The 20,969-nt window shown below is 41.9% G+C and overlaps 1 protein-coding gene across 1 annotated transcript in view; it reads right to left on the reverse strand.

Annotated features, from left to right (window-relative positions):
• Positions 1-1,891: 1,891 nt before the first annotated feature.
• The window catches only part of RNF150 (ring finger protein 150), a 120,685-nt gene continuing 101,607 nt past the window's right edge, over positions 1,892-20,969 (reverse strand). The window contains exon 7 of the mRNA XM_049814693.1: positions 1,892-3,433. Within this exon, the coding sequence (XP_049670650.1) occupies positions 3,315-3,433 (119 nt within the window). The 3' untranslated portion in view covers positions 1,892-3,314. The remainder of the gene's footprint in view (positions 3,434-20,969) is intronic.

Consider the following 20,969-nt stretch of genomic DNA (forward strand, 5'->3'; position numbering starts at 1 on the left):
AAGGCATTTCAGAGGTTATATATACCAAGAATATTGTCAGCCAGGTCCTGCTTTAGGAAAACATTTCCATTTGACACAGGGGCTTAATTATGCTCATAGAAGACCTGTTGAAAATAACGTGATTTTGGTACAAGTCCAAAATTAGTCGTAAGTGCTTTTTGGAAGAAGGACGGAATAAAACATTTACTTAAGTGCTTTCCTAAGTTCTGGCTTCAGTGTTGTGTAACCTGGCTTTGCACTCGTTATCGCTTAACAGCGCTCAGAGCTGTAGAACACCCGAGGACAGGGACGGAAGAACATCTTCCCTGAGCGAAACTGCAGGTAGAACTGGCAAAACAAAAGCAGAAAGACTCCTGACCCAGATTTACTAGGGCGCCTCTTTTGAAAGACCACAGTATGGTGATATGTAAAAATGTCTCGCCCAGCCTAGCACCCTGCCTCTGCCAGGGGCCACCTGTGGACCCCGAGGGACCACATCTGGTACGAGATACTTAGGAAAAGATCATGCAGGGTGCAATCCCTCTCCAAAATCCTTCACTAACTCCTAGAAATATGGGCAGGGTCTCAGTTACCATCTATGTGATGCCCCCTTGAGTACAGCTCCCTTCAATGATTTTGCTGGGCAAAGGACCCAGTTCAGGATCAGCTGGGAGTTTCGCCTCCTGCCGTGCTTTTCCACAGGCCTCGCTTGCTCTGCTGTGCTGTGGGTGACTCTGCTACGGCAACAGATAATTAGTCAATCTATCCATTGAGATTAACTTAATTAAGTTTGTGAAATGAAACGAAGACTTTGCGACAACTCCTCTGAAACCCAAACAGTTCAGCCAGGAGTTTTTTGTCTGTGTGCTGGGCTGCAGTGGGTGGATGTTAAAGGATCCCCGACAACTCGGACATTGTGTTTGTGATGTTCCTGTGACATGTAGCACCCAGGCTCCAGCGCTAGAGAAGAAATTGTACTGGTGCATGTACTTTCCACAGGGAGACCTGACTGTGTATACAACCAGCTTCACTCTCCCCCTGCAGTCATTTGAGATGAATTTCATTCCTGTGTGAAGGGCCAGTATTTCATGTAAGCACCACTTAAATCCCATTTCACCATTATTTCCAGAGCTTAAGTGCAGCTGATGTGGTACCTTGTGCAAACTCTCTTGTGTAGGGGTGAATTTCAGCATCGGTTCCCCTGATGCTGTGAGCCTTTCCCATAGCAGCAAGGAATACAGAAGACATTAAAGAATAAGGAAAATATGACTACAGAACTACAAATATTGGCAAGACTGACCTAGCTGCGCCCTCTGGAACGATCTCTAACCTTCTTTCCAAACCAAGCAGATTTCCAGCTACCTGTATCTCTTTAAAAAGAGATGTCCTTTCAAATGGCTTATAAAAATGTAACGGCACATTTCCGGATCATGGTTTTGAAGGATGATTAGGCTGTGCTCCTTTGCCTCAAAGTTACCCTGCAATTTAGGGACTGAGAACATCAAAAAAATTAAGCTATAAAATGAACTGACTTCTAACTGGACTGAAAAGGATGGAGTATAATTTTTCCTTCTTCCTGTACACTAAAGAAGGACGTTGGCCAAAATTTTAGGGATAGTTCTAAACACATTTTTTCCTGAATAAGATCTGACAAACCGAAGTTTGGCTGGAAGTTGGTTTCCACATCTAACAAGTAAATCCACAAGGAGATTAAATGCAGGAAGAACCCTAATAGTTGCATTTTGAGATGCTGCCATGACACCATCAAGTCAAAATGTTTGACCTCTCCATGAAATTTCAATGTAAGATGAACTGTTGATTCTATGGACTTACTCAGGAGGCAGTAATGTGATTCAAATCATCTGACTGTCAACAGAAACCATTTACCCTTGTATAACAGTAAGCTAAAAATGAAATCATATACTGAACAAGTAACAATAAGCTTTTCCCTGGAAAGCAGAGCTCAGGATGAACTAAATAATCACCACAGGTCATTATTATTTAGGTGTTTTGATTTATGTTAGTTCTGTTTATTTTCAAATTCCCTTCTCTCTACCCAAAATATTTTGGTATATATATCTATATACAAACTGCAAGTATTCCATTATGCTTGCAACAATGTTGACAGGGACTCTGGAGGGCAATGAACCACCTGAACTCTTGTGTTGGATAACAAGCAGGCAAAACCTGCTGTCAAAACGTTAAGAAGTGAAACAGACTAAGAAAAAACAAAACTAAACTAAACTAAACAAAACAGGAAGTAAACATTTCAACCAGCTGCCTCCCGCTTCATTAGCAATTTCTGACACTGATATCAGCATCTCCAGACCCTTTGTAAGAATATTCTTGTCATCCGCCTGATGCACAGCTGTTTACAAGAAGCCTCTGGAAACCTCTCAGACACTCCTTTAGCCTACCGGTCAGATTTTGGTCTGTAAAATTATGAAAAGACATGATGTTATACTAGATCTTCTTTTCCAGCTACTGAATTGTGACTTGAAGGAAGGCCATTAATGTACTGACAACTGCTAACAGCATAAAATATAGCAAAGGACCACGAGGACGGAGCGAAGCTTTAAGCTTTTCTTTCTCTCCTTCACACTGTAGGATACTAGTCTAGAACAGAGCTCTAAGTAAAAGCCAACATAATGCAGTTTTATCCCAAATCTCAGCAAGCTCTGTTAATTCAGAGCTCTCTTACAAGTAAAGGCCTTCAGAATATACCGTTTCCAAGGCTCCCACTTAATGAAAGCAGGCTTCACATTAATGCAGGGTGCTGGTGCACCATCCTTCTGAAGCCATGTGTACTTCACGCAGAAACAACAAGGCAATGATAAATCCTGGAGTCAGATCATGAAGTGACCAGTGAACGGGAATTCAGATTTCTGGATTGAACTCTTGAAAAAGCTGGGGTCAGTCAACAAAAACAGAGTGTCCATCCATAACAAACTATAAACAAACAAACATAACAAACATACATCTTTTCAAAAAAAAGAAACAAAACCCCAATCAAACAAGTGTAGAAAACACTCAAGCTGTCATTTCAGTTGCGTATTTATGAGCCACTGAAGAGTTACATGACTGCTCTCAAGCACGTGGGTAAACTGGAAGCGCTCATCTCCCATTTGAACAAAATGAACATATGTAGATGATGAAACTGCATCCAGGCAGACACAACTGTTGCTATTGCTTTTCGTGACCATCTCAGAATGGAGTGTGCAGGAGTGACAGTGCTCTGGAGGCATGTGCATGACTGGTCCAAATCCTAGAAAGCTGACTCGGTCCCTCCCTGTGGCCCTCCCCTGTAGTTTAGTGCTGGATCTCTGTTTGTTTTTTCAAGACTTCACCTCTTCGCAGTCTTGATCAGTGGAAAGCTCCACATCGGACAGTCCAACCTCCATGGCCATAATCAATGAAATATCTGAATCACTGCTGACTGCTGGCTCCTGTTCATCTGTGAGGGTAGAAAAGATAGGAAAAGGGCATTATGGTCACGTCTTTCTGTCAACGTGTTACTGTTTTTCAGTTCTGCAGATGGGACCCAGGAGTTTCCCCACCATTGAGGTTGTGCTTAGATTCCAAACTTTGCTCTTATTCAATATCCATCTAAAGCATTTAAAAAAATATCGGAAAGTTCAAGCCATCAGTAGTGAGAAACATGATGACAAGGAGCCTGGATGGGTAACACTTTCTTTTGCTCCTAATCTTCCCAGGGCTCTCCATCCATGCCCTTCATCTCCATGACCTTCCTCCCACAACCCGAGCACTTCCCTCCCCATCCCCTTTCACTTCCTCAATGTGGCATCATCTTTCTCTCCCCACAAAGGCAGCAAATTAGGGACAAAGTCACAGGCACCTGGTGGGGCAAGTTGGCCATCAGGAAAACATTTCTAACGGGAAAAAAATCTGCCCAAACCCTCATTAGGTGACAGAATCTCTGTTAGCAAAGACTTTTAAGAGGGCGCCTGGCTGATGCCTGGAAGGAGCAACACGGGTGTCGTTAGTTCTGCCTCAGGACTCAGGACCCGACTACCTGCCTTCTCAGGTGCCTTCTCCCATCCTTTTCCAGTCTCTTTTCTATTCACCCTTTCCTCTGATTTGCAGATACCTTGCAGGTTCTTGATCCAGGCCAAAGGGATCTACCTTAATCCACCATGATCCCAAATACAGCAAGAGTCAGATTATTGACTTTTGCCAAACTGCAAATCCCATCAAAACAGCAAGCGTAAGAGGAGTAACTTGTTTTTGTTTTGATCCCACAGCCCTTACTACGTGTGCATTTAGTAGCAGATAAAGCCATCAGATTTTAAAGGACTAAAAGCTAATTTTATTTCAAGAACAATCAGGAGAAGCAAAGCACACTGGATCTCTGGGGAGATTTTCAAAGGCACAAAAATCCCATAGGTGGACGAGTCCCTGAGAGAAAAAGTTGATGGTTCATATTTTCAAGTGGTTTAATTACAATGATGATATTTATACTGTAACAACACAATGTATTTAAATCATGGCAGTTTTTCCTTTACATATTTTATTTTTCAGACAATAGAAGCAGAGCTTGATTGATGCTAAAAGGTCTAAAAGTTTAATATCTAAGAATTAATAAGTGAGAAACATTACATAGGAGCCAGGAAAATAATAACTCCTCACAGTTTAATTATTCACTTGAAGCTAAGTGAGCACAATTAGTCTCCTCTCAAGAGCTGCATGATTTTTAAATCTGTTGTAGAGAAAAAACATGTATTTACTTGTGCTAGGATTGGACCTCATGTTCTGCAGAGAAAGCTTGAGTGGGGTCTGCATTATTCAAACTGCAAGAGCCAGTGCTTTCCTTTACGACACCTCCCAATTTTCACCCTGGATTATTTTTATACTTTCATGATTGCAAGATAAATAATTAATGCATACAACCTCTTTATATCTTTTTTTTTTCCTATCAATATGACAGTAGTAAAACATTTCAAGGCATTGCTTCTGACTATAAATGTTTCCACTGAAGGTGGAAAGAGTACTTACAAACTGAATGATATCTCCTGCAGACTTCCGTGGGCTTCAATTACATTGAACCATTAGGTGTTCTGCTAGATCCCAGAGTACAAAAGCGTCACATAGACCTCCAAGACCTAAAGCATCATCCGTAGTGGTAACAGCTCCCTGAGCCAGAACGATGTGGTTCCAGATGACTGGATTATTTATCATTCCTCTCTAACTAATAGGATTCTTAAAAACAATGAAAATAATGCTTTAAATGTTGACCTAAAAGCAGGTTTATATTTGCATGACAGAGGTCCTGAGGCTTAGCCATGTTAAACAGCCGCTTGGAGCACTCTTGAGAGAAAGGTGATTTACATCTGAACTAGCTGTGCAGGAAAGGAGGACTGGCTGAATGGTGACAGACACACGTGTGCTGAAGAGGCAGGCTGAGCTGCCAACACAAATGTCAGGGTGTTGTTTCTTCTAGGGTTGCACGGCAGAAAAAAATCTCACCTGAGGTCAAGACAGGCAGATAGAACAGAAGCAGATTTACAGCTCACCTACCAACAGTCTAACCTACGTACAGGAGCACCCATTTTCCAAACCAGCAAGCCGGAGTTGTACATTTAAAATCATATACAATTATTTAAATTCTTGGATCTTAGTATCTCCAAAGTGTGGGCTTTGTAGTTTGTCTTCTTCGGGACTGAAGTGCAGGTCAGTAGGAACAATGAACAAAGGATCCTAAAAATGCCCGTGCCTATGGCATTGCTTTTCCAGCGCTGCAAAACCGCCTAGAAACATGAATGCTCCACCTTCCTTGCTTGCTAACAGTGCAGCAGGGTTCAAAATCCTAAAGCTAGAGCCTGCTGCTTCAGCAGAGTGGGGAGAAAAACTCAGACGTCATCATCCTTTACACCTTCCCTTTGAGGGAAGGGGTCAGCACTGACATTTCTTCGGAAGACACAGACAACACAAGGAAATTAATGCATCCCTCAGCATTCCGTGCTTGCTCTTGTGAACAGGAGTCGTACTGCTGACCCCAACGCACACAGGACGAAACTCTAGGAGGCTGCAGAAGTTACACCAGGTACGGATCAGCCGTAGGTAACTCTGGCTGCAAGGTCTACAAACTGCCTCACCGTGGCTCCCCCACACAACACAGGCTTTCTAGACTGTGGTGTGGGTTGTTTGGGGTTGTTTTTTTTTTTTTTTGGCCGGCTGCTCAATAACGTGAGGCAGCACAGTTAGTGACATTTGTTAAAGGTAAGCAAACCTCAACTAAACTGCAAGTGCCAGGAGCTTAGCCTGCATTTTGCATCCCTGATTTTTAGATTCTATTTACAATGACAAAGCTTATACAATCACACAGCTTCTACAGGAGAGGCCTGACTCACTGTTAAGAACTTTTATGACCTTTTTGCAAGTTTTTTTGAAATTTGGTGCTTTACTTAAAGCCCTGAAATCAGGTGCGGATCTCAACTGTCAGTGAAGATCTCAGCTTTCACTTAAATAAATCTTAAGAAGTAAAAAGGAAATAAAGAGTTTAAAAAAACCATATCCCTAAATTCTAGACAGATTTTATGTTGGAATATCTGACTTGTGATTTTAGACGTTCGAGACCGGCAATGCTGTCTAACAACATACACTGTAATACTTCCACCATGTTTTATAGCACTTCATGCCACAGGCATAAAGCCTTTTGCTTAATGAAGCAAAAGGCACATCCCAAGCTGCTTTTCAGCCTGAGCGCTAGTGCCTACAGCAGGCAACTGTAGACCTCATTGCCACATTCCTCTCATGTCAGCGAAACGCAATACACCACAGCATGCTGCCTACATCCAGACAGACTTTTTCCACTCACTTATATTCCCTGACACACATTCATTTGAGAGGTGCAATAAAAGAAACTCCTTCTTTAGCCAGTATAACTTTAAATTTAAATATGCTAATGCAGGAAGAATATCACCACATCGATATGGAACTGCCCTACATCATAGTGGTACAGCCCTTACTTGTTGCAAAGTTCATTAAGTGATGTTTATATTTAATTGCAATCAAACAAGGATGAAACCAGCAAATTACTCTGGTGCTTTAAAAACAGTACGACCGCACACTAGTAATAGTTATCTATTGCTGCTGCTACCCCTAACACTTTGAGTAAGTCTGTAGCTGTTGTACACTAATAAATATTCCAAAAGAAAAAGGTCAGACGAGGGGTTTCTAAGAATTTGATACTGTTTGCAAGAGTCTTGGAAGGGACCTAAGCATTCAACAGTGAGCGTAAAGTGCATTTACAAAACCATTCATCTGCCATATGTAGGTAAGCGTACAGGCATGGGCACAAACCAAGATACACTTGTAATGACCTGCTCAAGGATGAGGAACAAGGTGATATAACTGTGGTGGGTTTTGCACTCATGGAGACCTCATTCCTGCTCACCACTGTGCTCCTCCCGAGGAGGCCACATCTGACATTGTGCTCTGGTGTCCTTAGGACACGGGCAGTGCCTAAAATTGCTCCTGCTTGCCCCAGAGGCTGAGATTTCCCCCAGCTCACGGAGCTGGAAAAGCTGCAGAACCCCATGATTGGGCTAAAAGGTCCACAAGCAATTTGCATCCAGGGAATCAGCAGAAGAATAAAATACTTTCAAATGTTATACAGTAAAGGCTTCTCAGCATTGAATGCATACGAGGTTTGTCTAAGATGACAGACTTTTTTTCCTTCTCTGGACCTTCAGGTAGCTCTCTGCTATTACACTAATTTGTGAGTAAGTAGAGAAGTATCGATTATTACATGTCAAATGAGAGCTGCCAGCAAGTGTGTAATTCATCTACTGGAAGTGTAACTAAAGCCAGCAATCTCCTATTCTTGAGGTTGAAAAACATGGGCCACAGCAATAAACTATTCAGCTGGGAGTCGGTCTCCCTCCCCTCATTTATTATCAGCTCTCTGTGAACTAATTCAGCATACTCAGTCCTGCTCCACACACAATTAAACCATTGCACAGAGCTCTGCAGCTGCTAATGGTTTTCTTCATCTTACAGCAGTCAAAGGAATCAGAGGGTAAGAAAAAGCTGCTACCGTGCTACTGACTTAGGTGTAACCTATTTGTCCAGCTATAAAGTCAAGCATTTAGCACAAGAAACAAGCCTTGTTTTGTGCAGAACTTCTGTTCTTGATGGTAGATGCCTGGCTTTGAGGAGAAATTAATAATTATTGATTTCTTCATCAAATGAAATGCTCTGAAAAATTTATCAGTTATTATCCCATCCTTAGCTGGCAGAAATTGTACAGCAGACTCTGTCTAAAACCTCATTTTGACAATAAATACACAGCAAAACTTGGACTTGATTTTGCTATTCATTTCACATTCTCACTACTGTGAAATATACCTTATTTCAGAACTCTTCATTTTCTGAAGATAGAACAAAGCCAAAACATTAAATCCCTGGTGACAGGTACCCTCTCAGATCTAGAAAAATATCTAAAATTTATGTGTTAACATGAACCTTATTCCAGTCTGGGGCTCACTTCTACTAAACAAACATTGCCCCCAGCCAGATGTGTCTGGAAGCATTTTGCTCCAGAAGAAAGCAGAAATGTGGCTATCTCCTGGAGCTCTGAGGACCTGAGAAGAAAATATATCCAGGGTCATTAGACACATTGATATGGGACCTTTATCAAACGGATTCTGTTCAGCAGGAAGCCACAGCAAACTGCCAAGGCAAGCAGTGTTACTCAGATTTTGTTTCCAGTATCAGAACAACCACAACACTATTCATCACATTTGATTTATGACAGGGAGATAGAGACATTTCTAGAGCCCTCTATTTTTCTTTGTCTGCCCAAGAATGCCCTTTACCATTACCGAGTTTATTGTTCCCTCCTGTTGCAGTCTTGCCACAGCATCGCTTTGCTGCTTACAGTCTAAGAGGAGGAGCGTGGTCCTATGAAGTTAGTACCTCAAATGGCAACTCCTTCCACAACAGTACCAATCAAATTTATTTTATCGCTAAGACCCTCTTCTTTAAAAACACTACTGATTCTTAAAATTATTCACAAATTAATCATCCAATACTTCTTAGTGGATCATTTTATAAGCAAGTCTCAAATTCCTTCCATGTCATCTTGATAATTGTAATGCTTTAGAACAGGCCATAACTACACTAAAAACACAACTGAAATAAAACACATGGAAAAAAACGCCTATAAAATCTCTAATGCAAAAGAAGCAGTGGGAATATGTCTGAAGAGAAAGGGTTGTAAAAAACCTGTTACTAATGCGGTCCTTTTGTACACAGAGGCTAATAAAATGGATGAAGAAGTCTGGCTGCCTACAACTGAGAACAAAGTACTGGGGAAGTATTTTATTGCTGTTCCCTAGCATCAGAGAGAGATCTGAGCAGCAAGGGGAAAAAGTACTTGAGCATGGTAACTGCTTTTGGAAGAAAAGGTTAGAGTCTTCTCCATAAATAACAAGTCAGAGCTCTGTGAATGTACTAACGACAATAGGGCTTCATCCAGAGGAAAAAGCAGAAGAAGTCTGAAACACATTGCAAAGAATACCCAAACATCAGCACCTGGCAAGATTCATTCAAGACCACATTTAAAAAATGTCTTTAACTGGACTGAACTCCAAGTGGTTGAGAGACTTGATAGATGGGCCTGGATATGACATAAACCACTAGAATCCCTCCCAAAGCAAACTTGTTTTTTTTCTTCTCATTGAGTGAAAAGGCAACAAACTTTCTTCTCTTAATCTTTCTCTAGGCTCTATGTTTGGGAGAACATACAGCATCTCTTAATGGAAAACAGCCAAAGATGTAGTTCCCTGTCTTCAAACATCCTGCAGTATGAAGGGGTGACATCATCATCATCATCACTCTAGACACTAACTACTGAGATGGAGAGTCACAACTCCTCAAGGCATTCACTGATTCTGGGTGCCCAGTTAAGAAACAGTAAACCTGAGTTTTCATTTACAGCGTTAACCTGCACATTGCATGCCCCAAGCATATCTTCTGCTAACTTCAGCTACAGCTGTAAGTACTCAGCACTTCTGGAACTCATATCCCAGTATCTCAAGACAAGCATCAAAAAGCAAAGGGGAAATTATTAGTAATACAACCTATTTTCTGAAGCCTAAATTTGGAACTTGTTGTACTTAAGCAATAAACTTTAACACCAGTTACCTGAGAAGACATTCTGTTTATTGGCAAGACCAATAAACTCATTTTCATAGACAGTGTAGAAAGTATCAGCACCCAAATGCTCTCTCCAAAAGAAAGGGGGGAGAAGGGGAGGGAATCTGTCCAAATAAGGATGTATGATATAAAACACATGGAGTGGACAACAAACACATTTTCAGGAAGCTGAGCAAAAGGGGAAGAACACATACCAGTTGTTACTGCATGGAGACAGTTGGACCTGATTGGCTAGAAAAGCAAAGTGGTTTTTAAAAGTTTGTTTTTATGTATGTATCTCTGTATCTACCTTTAATGAGCATAAACTAGCTCCTTGGGATTTTGTCCATGAATCAGAACACAAGACCTTTGAAATTCACAGCATGTATTAACATTATTTTAGGAGTCAACACTTTGGAGATCTGTCTTCTCTCTATGAGAGGCTGGGTGACATTTTGGGAACTCTTGCTCAGCTGTGTTAGCGGGGAGCTGCCAACCCTCTCTGTGATAGAAGGAACATGGCCCTGCCAAGTATGACACAAGAAAACCTAGTATTTTTGCTTTCAGTATACTTTCCTCTTTCTCCTTACTCTTACGGGTCATGCTCATCCCATTCCTGCCCTGGGATGAGCAGGGAAACTCCTTCTGTGGCCTAGACACTGCATTGTTGTTTTCTCTTCCCATGACTAGTCTTTCCTGTTTCCTATTGGAAACTCAGTTAAAATATGATCAGAAAGATTACCTGAACAGTCAATGGAGTCATCACACTAAGGCCTCCTGAACCGACCACTATGCTCTCGTATCAGCTAATCCCCACATTCAAGGTCCTTCACAGTTTATCTGCACATCTGCTTTTAATCACTACAAAGTGTTTTCTTCCATCTTTGCCTGACCCCATTCTTCAGTCCCACACTCTCCCCTTCTTTGACTGCAAGACAAGAACCACCCTACTTCCTTCACAACAGGGCATCCAGCCTCTTGAACCTTTGCAAAGCTGCTTTTCTTTCCCCCCTCCAAGCTTTCCCACTGTCTGGAAGGGTAGAGCACCAGTGGGTTGCTGCTGCACATCCTCCTTATGGTTCACCACCGGCCATCCTCTGTGCCCAAATACTGCACCAGATGCACCTCTGGTCAGGACAGCACATTCTTCTGAAGCCCACAGTAAGTTTCAGAAAAAAATCTGAATGCATTTGATTCAATGTACAGCCTGTTAGAAGTGATTATTATTTAGAACATGCAAAATTATTCATGTATTTGATTGAAAATCAGAAAATGAGATCTCCTATAAAAAGGGAAAAGATTAAAAAATACTGAAGCATGGGGCTGTAACTACGTGATGGTTTTGATTTTCAAGTACCTTAGCTACCTTTGGTGATATATTAAATAGTCAAAGACCTTTAATTCTGAAAGAATTTAGCTACTTTTTTGCCATTTCCTACACCACTCTAAGAATCCTAAGAAACATAAATTAAGTTTTCCATTTCGTGTTAAATAAAAAGCCTAATTCAACTCTTCACCAAATTCACTCACAATAAAGTCCTAATCTTAGGCCCAGACTGAACTAAAATCAGTAGTATCGTGCAGTCCCAAGCACTGCTACAAACACTTCGTGTGCAGATATTATTCTCTGATCATTTCTATTATTCTTCCATTTAATTTCTCTGTATGCAGACCGAGTTTCTGACTTAGCTGAAGTATAGCTCCGTGTACCAGCAGCATGACAGAGCCAAGAAGTGGAAGACCAACTCCCCTGCCCTAGCTCGCCCTCCTGCCACCTATCCTGAGTCAGCTCTGCTATTCCTTTGATTGGCCAGGGAGTAGACTTAATTTTAAAAAAATGTCTGCAAACTACCTTGAAAACATTTTTTTGCTAGGCTAGCAGCTGAACAGGCTGGCTCAGTCACAAGGCGAGTACTGCAGCCAACTTCAGGAAAGAAGCATAGGGAAGGGAAGGGAAGGGAAGGGAAGGGAAGGGAAGGGAAGGGAAGGGAAGGGAAGGGAAGGGAAGGGAAGGGAAGGGAAGGGAAGGGAAGGGAAGGGAAGGGAAGGGAAGGGAAGGGAAGGGAAGGGAAGGGAAGGGACGGGAAGGGAAGGGAAGGGAAGGGAAGGGAAGGGAAGGGAAGGGAAGGGAAGGGAAGGGAAGGGAAGGGAAGGGAAGGGAAGGGAAGGGAAGGGAAGGGAAGGGAAGGGAAGGGAAGGGAAGGGAAGGGAAGGGAAGGGAAGGGAAGGGAAGGGAAGGGAAGGGAAGGGAAGGGAAGGGACACCCCCCCCCCTTGCATTTAACATCTGAAAGTTGTCCCGGTGGTACCAGGATGTTACATGTTTAAAACGTCAGGTGTGGCATGGGGACTACTTTTCTACTTGGTGTTCCTAAGCAGCTGCTAAGCAGCCAGGACTCCTTAGCGTTACTGCAAAACAAACAGCATTACGTGATAAAGTTAAAAATAATCATGCTTTGTCATGTTAATGGTGTGTGAGGGATATTGCAAGGATTCTTCCAGTAGCCAAAGTGAGAACTGTGGAGAGACATACACCCTCTGAGCAGTGAGCAAACATCTTTAATCACATTGCCACCCATTTAAAAATCTGAAGGGATAGCAGGTATGTGACAAAAGGAGAGTTAAATACTGTATGTACTAGCATGTGTTATATGCTATATGGCCTATTGGCAGGCAGTCATAAGAAAGAGGCTTTTATATCCAAGAAGTATAATCACACAATTTAATCATGTGCATCTCAGTTTCCATGGGCTATACTGGTGACTGCTATTGTGACTGAACTTGCTTATTTATACTTTAAAAACCCATGTCAGCAGTGTGCTCTGCTTCCTGCAAGCCTGAAAAGAGACGGAAATTACAGCGTGACTCAGACACATAACATGCTGGATTGAATGGGTGAGAGTGTAATGGTAAGAGAAACTTCTGTTCTGTTCTTAAGGAACCTAATGAAGAAACTTCCTTTCACGGGGTGATTTAGAGAGGTACCGGCCACACAAATCCCTCAGAGCAGTCGCACCAGAAAGGTATCACAATCACAATACGCCCAAGCACAATACAATATTAAACCAGAAGACTCAATGTAAGCTGGTGGTTTCCAAAACCTTTTTCTCTGGTCTGCTCATGATGCAGAGCTGTGTCCTCCTCTTGGGGGACTCTGTGGCAGAAGCAGCTGCCCAAAGCCACCCGAGATCACTCCTCCTCAGGACTGCAGACCCCTGCTGAGCCCACCTGGAGAGCAGCTCTGCTTTGCCTTTCGGCTTCGCACCCTGCTCCTGGCCGGGAGGAATGAGAAAAGGGATGCTCAACCCACAGGCACCCTCCTTCCCGCTGCGGCAACCGAAAAAGCCCATCCCAGTGGTGGTGGCTGAGGCTCAGCAGGTTCTGCCGGCACACAGCAGGGCCTGGGAGAAATTGCAACCCATCGCTATGATCTCTGCCTAACACCTTCAGCACTGCCGGATCCTGCAAAGGCAGCCAGGACCGTGGGCGGCCCTCCTGGGAAGTGGGAATACCACCTCTGGCACTCAGGGGAACGCAAGAAGGGTCATTTGGTGCTTGGAAGTGCAACCCACCAAGGGCACACGATGAGACTAGGACCTGAAAGTGCACCTGCAGAGCAAGGCCTCGCTAAGCTGTTGCAGGAGACCTCAGATTACTGCAGGTTTTCTTCAAGGATCTTAGAAGTTTCTCACTCCTACTTCAGCTCATGTACAAGGTGGCTACTAGCCAGCGAAAATCTGCATGGGGCAATTAATTCTGAGAACTTGACGTGGAACGTAGGCTGCTGTGACAAGTAGGAAAAAAACCATTTCTGCCTAATCACTACGAACTGCTTCCTCAATTACAAGTATGCACACAGCTGTAACAGGAAACAACAGCTTGCTTTAAAGACAACTCCTGTTAATTTTTGCATGAGCAGGTTGAAAAAGCTTATCTCAGTCTGGCTGAGTTTGCCTGTCATGGCAGCATGTGCATGATTTTCAAACCTGTCTCTTTAAATACCTTTTACTGCATAAGCTCTCAAAAAACCTAGGTCACTAGCAAAGCACAGTCCTGAGGAATCATATACTGAACTTTCAAGAGCAGTTACAATGAACATCCTTGTGCAAAGATGTCACAAAAATGCCTGTGTATATATTAGAGGATTTAATGAGAAAATACACAAGGAGGTGGCTGAAAAACTCAACAGTGGTGGAATTACTTGAATGAAGTGCACATGGATCTTCTCTCCCCCTCGCTCACACACGGTCCTGCCTTCCTTTCCAATGCTGCTAACACTGGGCTCCACCTGAGATCTCCAGGACATTTCCAGGATAAAGGGGCAAGCCATTAGCCTAGCACTTCCTGGGCTTTTGAATTTTGTGCATGTCACTAGGAACCCCTTCCTCACCGTGCATGTTGGTGATGGTGATGCTTGGCTGAAATTCAATTCCACTAGAAATGTCCATAATAAAAATTTCACCCAGGCATGTCTTCTCATTAGGTATGAAAAAAATGCACACAGTAAGGAAGCCAAAAGAGAGAAATCCCACAGTGGTGGTAGAGGAACCCGTGTATCGGATATGTCATTTCTACTGCTGTCACTAGAAAAACACAACTTCTAACAGCCTAACTTTTACCTTAAGGGGAAAACAGTCTTCCTTTTTGTTCAGTATAAGGCAACAACATGCCTGAGAACGGGCCTGGCTCTGTTGCAGCAACAGCTCCAACGCCTGAAGCAGGGCACAGCTGTGGGACCACCATGCCTGCCAAGTCTGGGCAGATTAGTATGGCATTCAGCGGTCATCCATCCACACAGCTTCAGCATCCTCTGTGCTACCCAAGGGCTGCCCGCAAACAACAGACATGTGCAGAGGCCATAACATTGTGTTTCACGCTTCCCCCCCCTCCCTCCCTTCCGACACCTCGCAGTGAAATCAGTGTCTTGCCTCCCACCAGTCACATGTGGACTTGCAGGATTTGACCATTTCTAGTCTCCTGTCACATGCTCACACTCCTACAGGACTGTCAGGTACATGCCCCCGAAAAACTTGGAGACATTTGACCAAAGTACACTGCTTAGGTTAAAGCTCAATTGTCACAAGTCCTTAAAAACAGAGAATACATGACAGAAACAGCACAACAACCCAGAGAAAATACGTTCTTGAACCTTACAGGGCTGTCTAACCTGATTTGAACTGGACAGCTTAATTATATATTTTGTCATAGGCCATAGCTTATCTACTTACTGGAGTTCTAAAGGTAAAGATTGATTTAAGTGCAATTCAGCTGTAGAAAAATCTCTTGTAACACACACGCCACAAAAAAAACCAGAATCATGGAGCCTCAACTGTACAGTGTCTCAGTGACGGTGTATGAAATCCCGTTTAAAAGCAAAGCACATGCTTTTCAGTCTCACAGACTCCACCAGGTACTGGAAGATGTAGTCATTCTTGATAGTGTGGCATCAGCAACAGTACAATATTCTGCAGACAGGTCTGATGCATGTATTGGAACAAAGTAAGAACCTGAACAGATGACTACAGCCATACCCTATAGCTATAATATTTCTGCTATGCTTAGGTGGGCACATAGGTAAATAGACATTTTTCTGAATACATGGAGGGGATGGTTCAGTTGATTAGCCAGGCATTTTTTATGTCTACATGAAACATTTAAGAATTAATAGAGTGATCAATTAAAATAAGAAGATCCAGTTTTCCATACAGAAGAGACAAATTCAGCCATTTATATGTGCATTAGCAATGAAGAAAAATAACGTGACAAGCTGGAGTATCACCCCTTAATTTCATTAGAATTGCAGTAGTTTTTAAAAATAAATTCTAGATGCTTTCAAAGTAACATATTCTACTCATTTGAATCTCCTTCTTACGGACTTACAGCATTCATACACCTCTTTTTTGAGGCCTCTAGGATAATTTAAAAATTCTGCGAGGAAGCTTTCTCTAATATCCAGTTTTGCAGAATCTTTACGTAAGGAAATTATACCCTAATTGAAAACAGTGTACACTTCATTTCTAGTGCCCTGTGTTCAGATGCAGTCTTGGTACTTGTGTCTGATCCTCTCTCATACACAGAAGGGACAGCCCTGACCTTCACTGAGCACTGGCAAACGCTTAAGATGAGTCACTACCAACTGGTGGAGCTACCATAAATGTCTCCTTTAAAATAAGTAACCTGAAATGCTTCACTGTTTACAGATTTTTCATCTTCTCTGGAGTTTAAGTGATGACATTGTTTTAAAACAATAGCAAGAAAGGGTGGATAGTGCAGAAACCACGCTTCAAAATAGCTGCAGTAGAACAATTTCTTTAACACATGGAGTATTTCTCTTTACTTAAAGAGGGAGCCTTAGGAGGCTTGAACTGGAAGGATGTCCTGGGTAGTTGAGTCTACTCTCCACTATTGTAGTGGCTGCACAATATAATCCCTTTCAGATTTGCTAGCAATTAGCATCATTCACCGTACAAGCTCCCCAGCTACTTAGTTCATCTCTTTGCCAGTGCAGAACCGCAGCCGGATGTCAGTTAAAAGCTGTAATACCTGGTTTTCAAAAGAACCCTTCATGCAACACCAACCCACAGAGATTTAGATTTTTCTTTACATCCTATGATGACAGATGAGTGCAGCTGCTAACACTCCTTTCTCTTAAACCTCACAAGCCTATCAAACCTTGCAACAAGTTTTACATTCCAGCGTAATTAGCCGCTTTTGAACAGGAATTATTCCAGCTCTGATCTTCCCTGCAGCCTACTCAATGGTTTCACTATCAGGAACTTTTTCTACCTAGGGTTGTGGCCGGTTCTCTGATTGAGAAGTGAATCTGACCGTGGCCAGAAACAGAAATCTCCCTATCAAAATGTGAACTTTTATACTTAAGACTTCCTAAACCGAGAGCCTCCCTCTGTTCGGATGGTCTATGTACCAGGAAGGTCCTTGAGTGCCATTAGGCAGTTGTAAACAGAACGTACCTTGTGCCAGGCTGTGAGTTGGCATTCTGACTTAAACTGCCACTGACATTTATGGATTGGCAGGTGGGATATGACATTGTCAGTGCCGGTATAGTCTATAAATCTCGTATAACTGTGACTGAGTACTAGCAGGAAGAGTAAAATAGATCTATGCAGCCAGAAGCAGCTCATAGTTTCCAGGAGGAATATTTCCCGGGACTTCCTGCAAACTTAGGCAAAAAAAAACGGATTTAATCTGTCTATGCGTAGTTGTTTTTATGAGAAACGTGGCTCTTTTCATTAGTTTAGAAATCAGACACCCCCCCCTCCCCAAACAGGAACTGTATCAAAACCTTTTCTTTTTGGAAAAGTAAAACTTAAATGTCCTTTGGATCTCCTTTAAGGTTGCTTTCGCAGTTTGCTTAAAGGATTTAGCAATATTTTTGATGTAACCAAAAGCATTCTATAGGAAAGAAAAAGAAGCACATTTAAAACTCATCACACACACATGAAATGAGGATTAAAATATGACTAGGAGGTATACAGATCCACTGTATGTTTGGAACAGAAATGTCCAAAATGTTACTGTTCCCTGCAGCAGGCCTAGTGCACCAGATAAAATTCTAACATGCTAGGCTGTATATATTAATGCACATTCGCAGAGAAACACGTGAGTACAGAATAACAATCGAGAAAAGCATTCATAAAGAAAAAGGTCAACAGTTTATCCCTTGTTATGTTCATTTATGAAATTTTAAATCAGTTGATGCCAATCTCCTTTTAACTGGAACATTTCTTTGACAATGCTGCAATAGCTCAACATTTTTGGTTTTTTCCCCATTAAAAAATAAATCTTTGATCTGCCAGGCCAGGCCTGCTACATTCAAATCTTGTCTGAAAATACATTTATAAAAATGCCTTATGTAAAGAAGAAGAAGAAGAAGAAGAAAAAAAATCAGCCTTTACAAAAACTGAAACCAAACAAGCATTTTGAGTTAAAGTTTTAAAATTAATTTGATGTGAGTCTCTCTCTGATCCCGTCTCCTTCCTGTCTCCCTTTCTGCCCAAAATGAACCTTTATGAAAAAGAACATAACACAGTTTTACTCGACCTGACTCCTTGACCCGAGATGTGAAACCAACAGTTTTGTCTCACCAGCCTGAAGCAGGAGTGCAAGCACGCTCTCTCTTTATTTAACTACATCTCCTTTTGCTTTCCTTCCTCATGGTTCACACCAGCAACATCACAAAAAAAGTGAGCTCCATTTACTTGCTTACAAAATGCTCGATGTGACAATTAAAACCCAGAGAGGGGCAACCAGGACAATAAGCAGCAAGGCTAACACTAAAGAGGGAACTTGATCTCACCTAAAGGCCACTAAAGGTGTCTAAAGGGCACCTCAGTCCTAGCACCCAGGATAATTTCTCAGTGGCCAAGTGCCCTTGAAGGCCTGGGTCTGGCTGGTAGGAAACCCTGTAGGGACAACAATAGAAACTGGTCTTAGGCTATATAATTATAGGGCTGCTTAGCATTTCCTTTCAAATAAGCTTGCAGTCACAACCGAGTTTCAAGTGAACAACTTCTGGCATCAGAAAATCCCCTCCAAGCCACTGCTTTTACCAGGGACTCTTGCTGAAATGCTCATGAGAACATGAGAAAGGCCAAGACCAAGACATCCGTTTTCAGAGTTTCTTCTTGGACCAGTGGAGGGGAAAGGTCAATGTAAATTTCAACAAACTGCAGCTGGAATTATACAAGAAAATATGTTCATTAGGTCACCTGGACACCACCACAACCATCAAGACCTCCCTAACGCTCTACAAGTGAAACTCAAATCAGAACAGAGTAATTTTAAAACACTGCTTCTCTGCATTTTGTCTCTTTTTCAATCTTTTTGGTGAATATATACTTCCCTTCCACCTTCTTTTCAGTTCTGAGCATTCACATTCTTCAGAGAGGCAGAAGAAAAAAGATATTACCCTATGCACCAATACATACCTGGAAAAGTAAAAATAACAAAAGGTCTCTGAAAACCTGGAAACCAATCATATAACTTGAAAAAATATAAATGTCTTTGCCCTGGTTCATTATTATTTCCTGTGGGAACACTACTGTAAAGTTGGAGTCAAAATTTTGAGACATTAAGTTCAGTTTTAACCCCTTCTTGCCTTTCCTTTTCCACTCCAGTTCTTCACTTCCAACTCCTCTCATTGAAAAGTGGTAGTTTGCAGAAGGTTCCCAGGCAGTTCCAGGAGAATATTTAGACCTCAGGAGCTTTTAGAAAAAATTAAAGATTAAAATATTGTTACGTTATTTATCTAGTCTGGAAAGAGGCCTTTCAGAAACTGAATATAAATTTACAGTAAATTTTCAGTTTTTACAAGGGAAGTGGACTTGCATCTTTTACTCATAATCAGCCAAAAACTGAAGGATTAATTTAAAGAGAGTCAGAAGGAATGAATTACTGCAAACAAACGTAATTGTTTCCACCCTGTGGAATATGCAGCCGTTATGGTAGTTTAACAAGGCACTTTTGAGGGTGAACAACTGAAAATATAATCTTTCCATCATCGCTTTTCTTCAAAACTGTTTCCTTTGAAGTGTATCTTCAGGCTGCAGGTTACTCAGCAGCTGGGAGCACATATTACATCTCCCAGAGCAGGTTGGTAGAGGGTCATTTTTCTAAAATCTCCTACTTTGACACTGTTTTGGTCTTACAGGCTGATAGCTTTTCAGGCACAGGAAGACAATTTGCTGGTGCCACTACCTTTTCAAAAAGCAATTATTAAAAAGTAATACAGTTTAGCAAGATCTCAGTTGAATTCAATATCCCATACACACGGGGGGAAAATCTGGGCAATACATGACATACCACATTTGATGGCTGTCACCCAAAGAAACATTAGCAGCTGAAAACATTGCGTTATTTAACTACTTGCATAAGGAACTGGCAGATTTTAAACCTCCTTTGTGTGATTTTTTTTCTTTTTCTCCCCACTGAGATGCTATGATTTAATAAAGCTATTTTAGCTAAGTGCTTTTCATATTCTGACTTCCCCAGTGGTATCTTGCTCTATACATTTTCTATGCATTTTTCCTGTAGGAGTATGGTTTTCATTGTCTTACAGCACTATGCTAGGCTATACAGTGGCAAATAGAGCAGAAATTCACCACAGAGATCTCCAGGTAAGTTGTTTTGCACATTAATATGTATATTAACATACGGTTTAATTATTGCCACAACAGAGCATATGTTCTTTCTTACTCTCCGAGTGCCTCAGATCATGTTAACATGAGTTAAAATGAAAAGAACAGTCAATGGTATTGGCACTTGCAAAAGATAGTCACAATAAAAGGCCAAGCTGGGTGGATATTCTATCGTAGATCTCCTGGGTGCTTTGGAAGCCCAGATATTCATTAATGCAAGTCTGATGCTACTGTGCACTGTGCTGAGTACAGCCTGAGTATGTTCCTCAGGATATCAGCCTTGTCACTGGACTGGCAAAGATGGCATCTGGTTGGGCTAGAATATAACCATGTGGTTCCTATTTTTAGCATCCCTAAATGTGAAGGCTTACTCACCTCTCCCGTTGCCCACAGGCTCTGAGACAGGAGAAAATCCTCTCCTAACGCTCATGCCAGGAGTTGGATATTTCGTCTCAGATGTTGGGCTTGACCTGTTACCTACTTTTCTTCTGATCATTCATGTTTTCTATAAACACTCATAAGACAGTTTCTCCACCCAGCCTATCAGTTTCAAAGCATCAGTTTCAGGCACTATCTTCACTTAAAATTGCCCACATCCAGAACAATAAAGATGTAAGTCCAATTACTAAAGATTTAGTGCAAATTCTCACTTCTGGATGAAGTGACCTGGTTACTG

The sequence above is a fragment of the Accipiter gentilis genome, chromosome 12, assembly GCF_929443795.1.
Source record: "Accipiter gentilis chromosome 12, bAccGen1.1, whole genome shotgun sequence".
Taxonomy (NCBI): Eukaryota; Metazoa; Chordata; class Aves; order Accipitriformes; family Accipitridae; genus Astur; species Astur gentilis.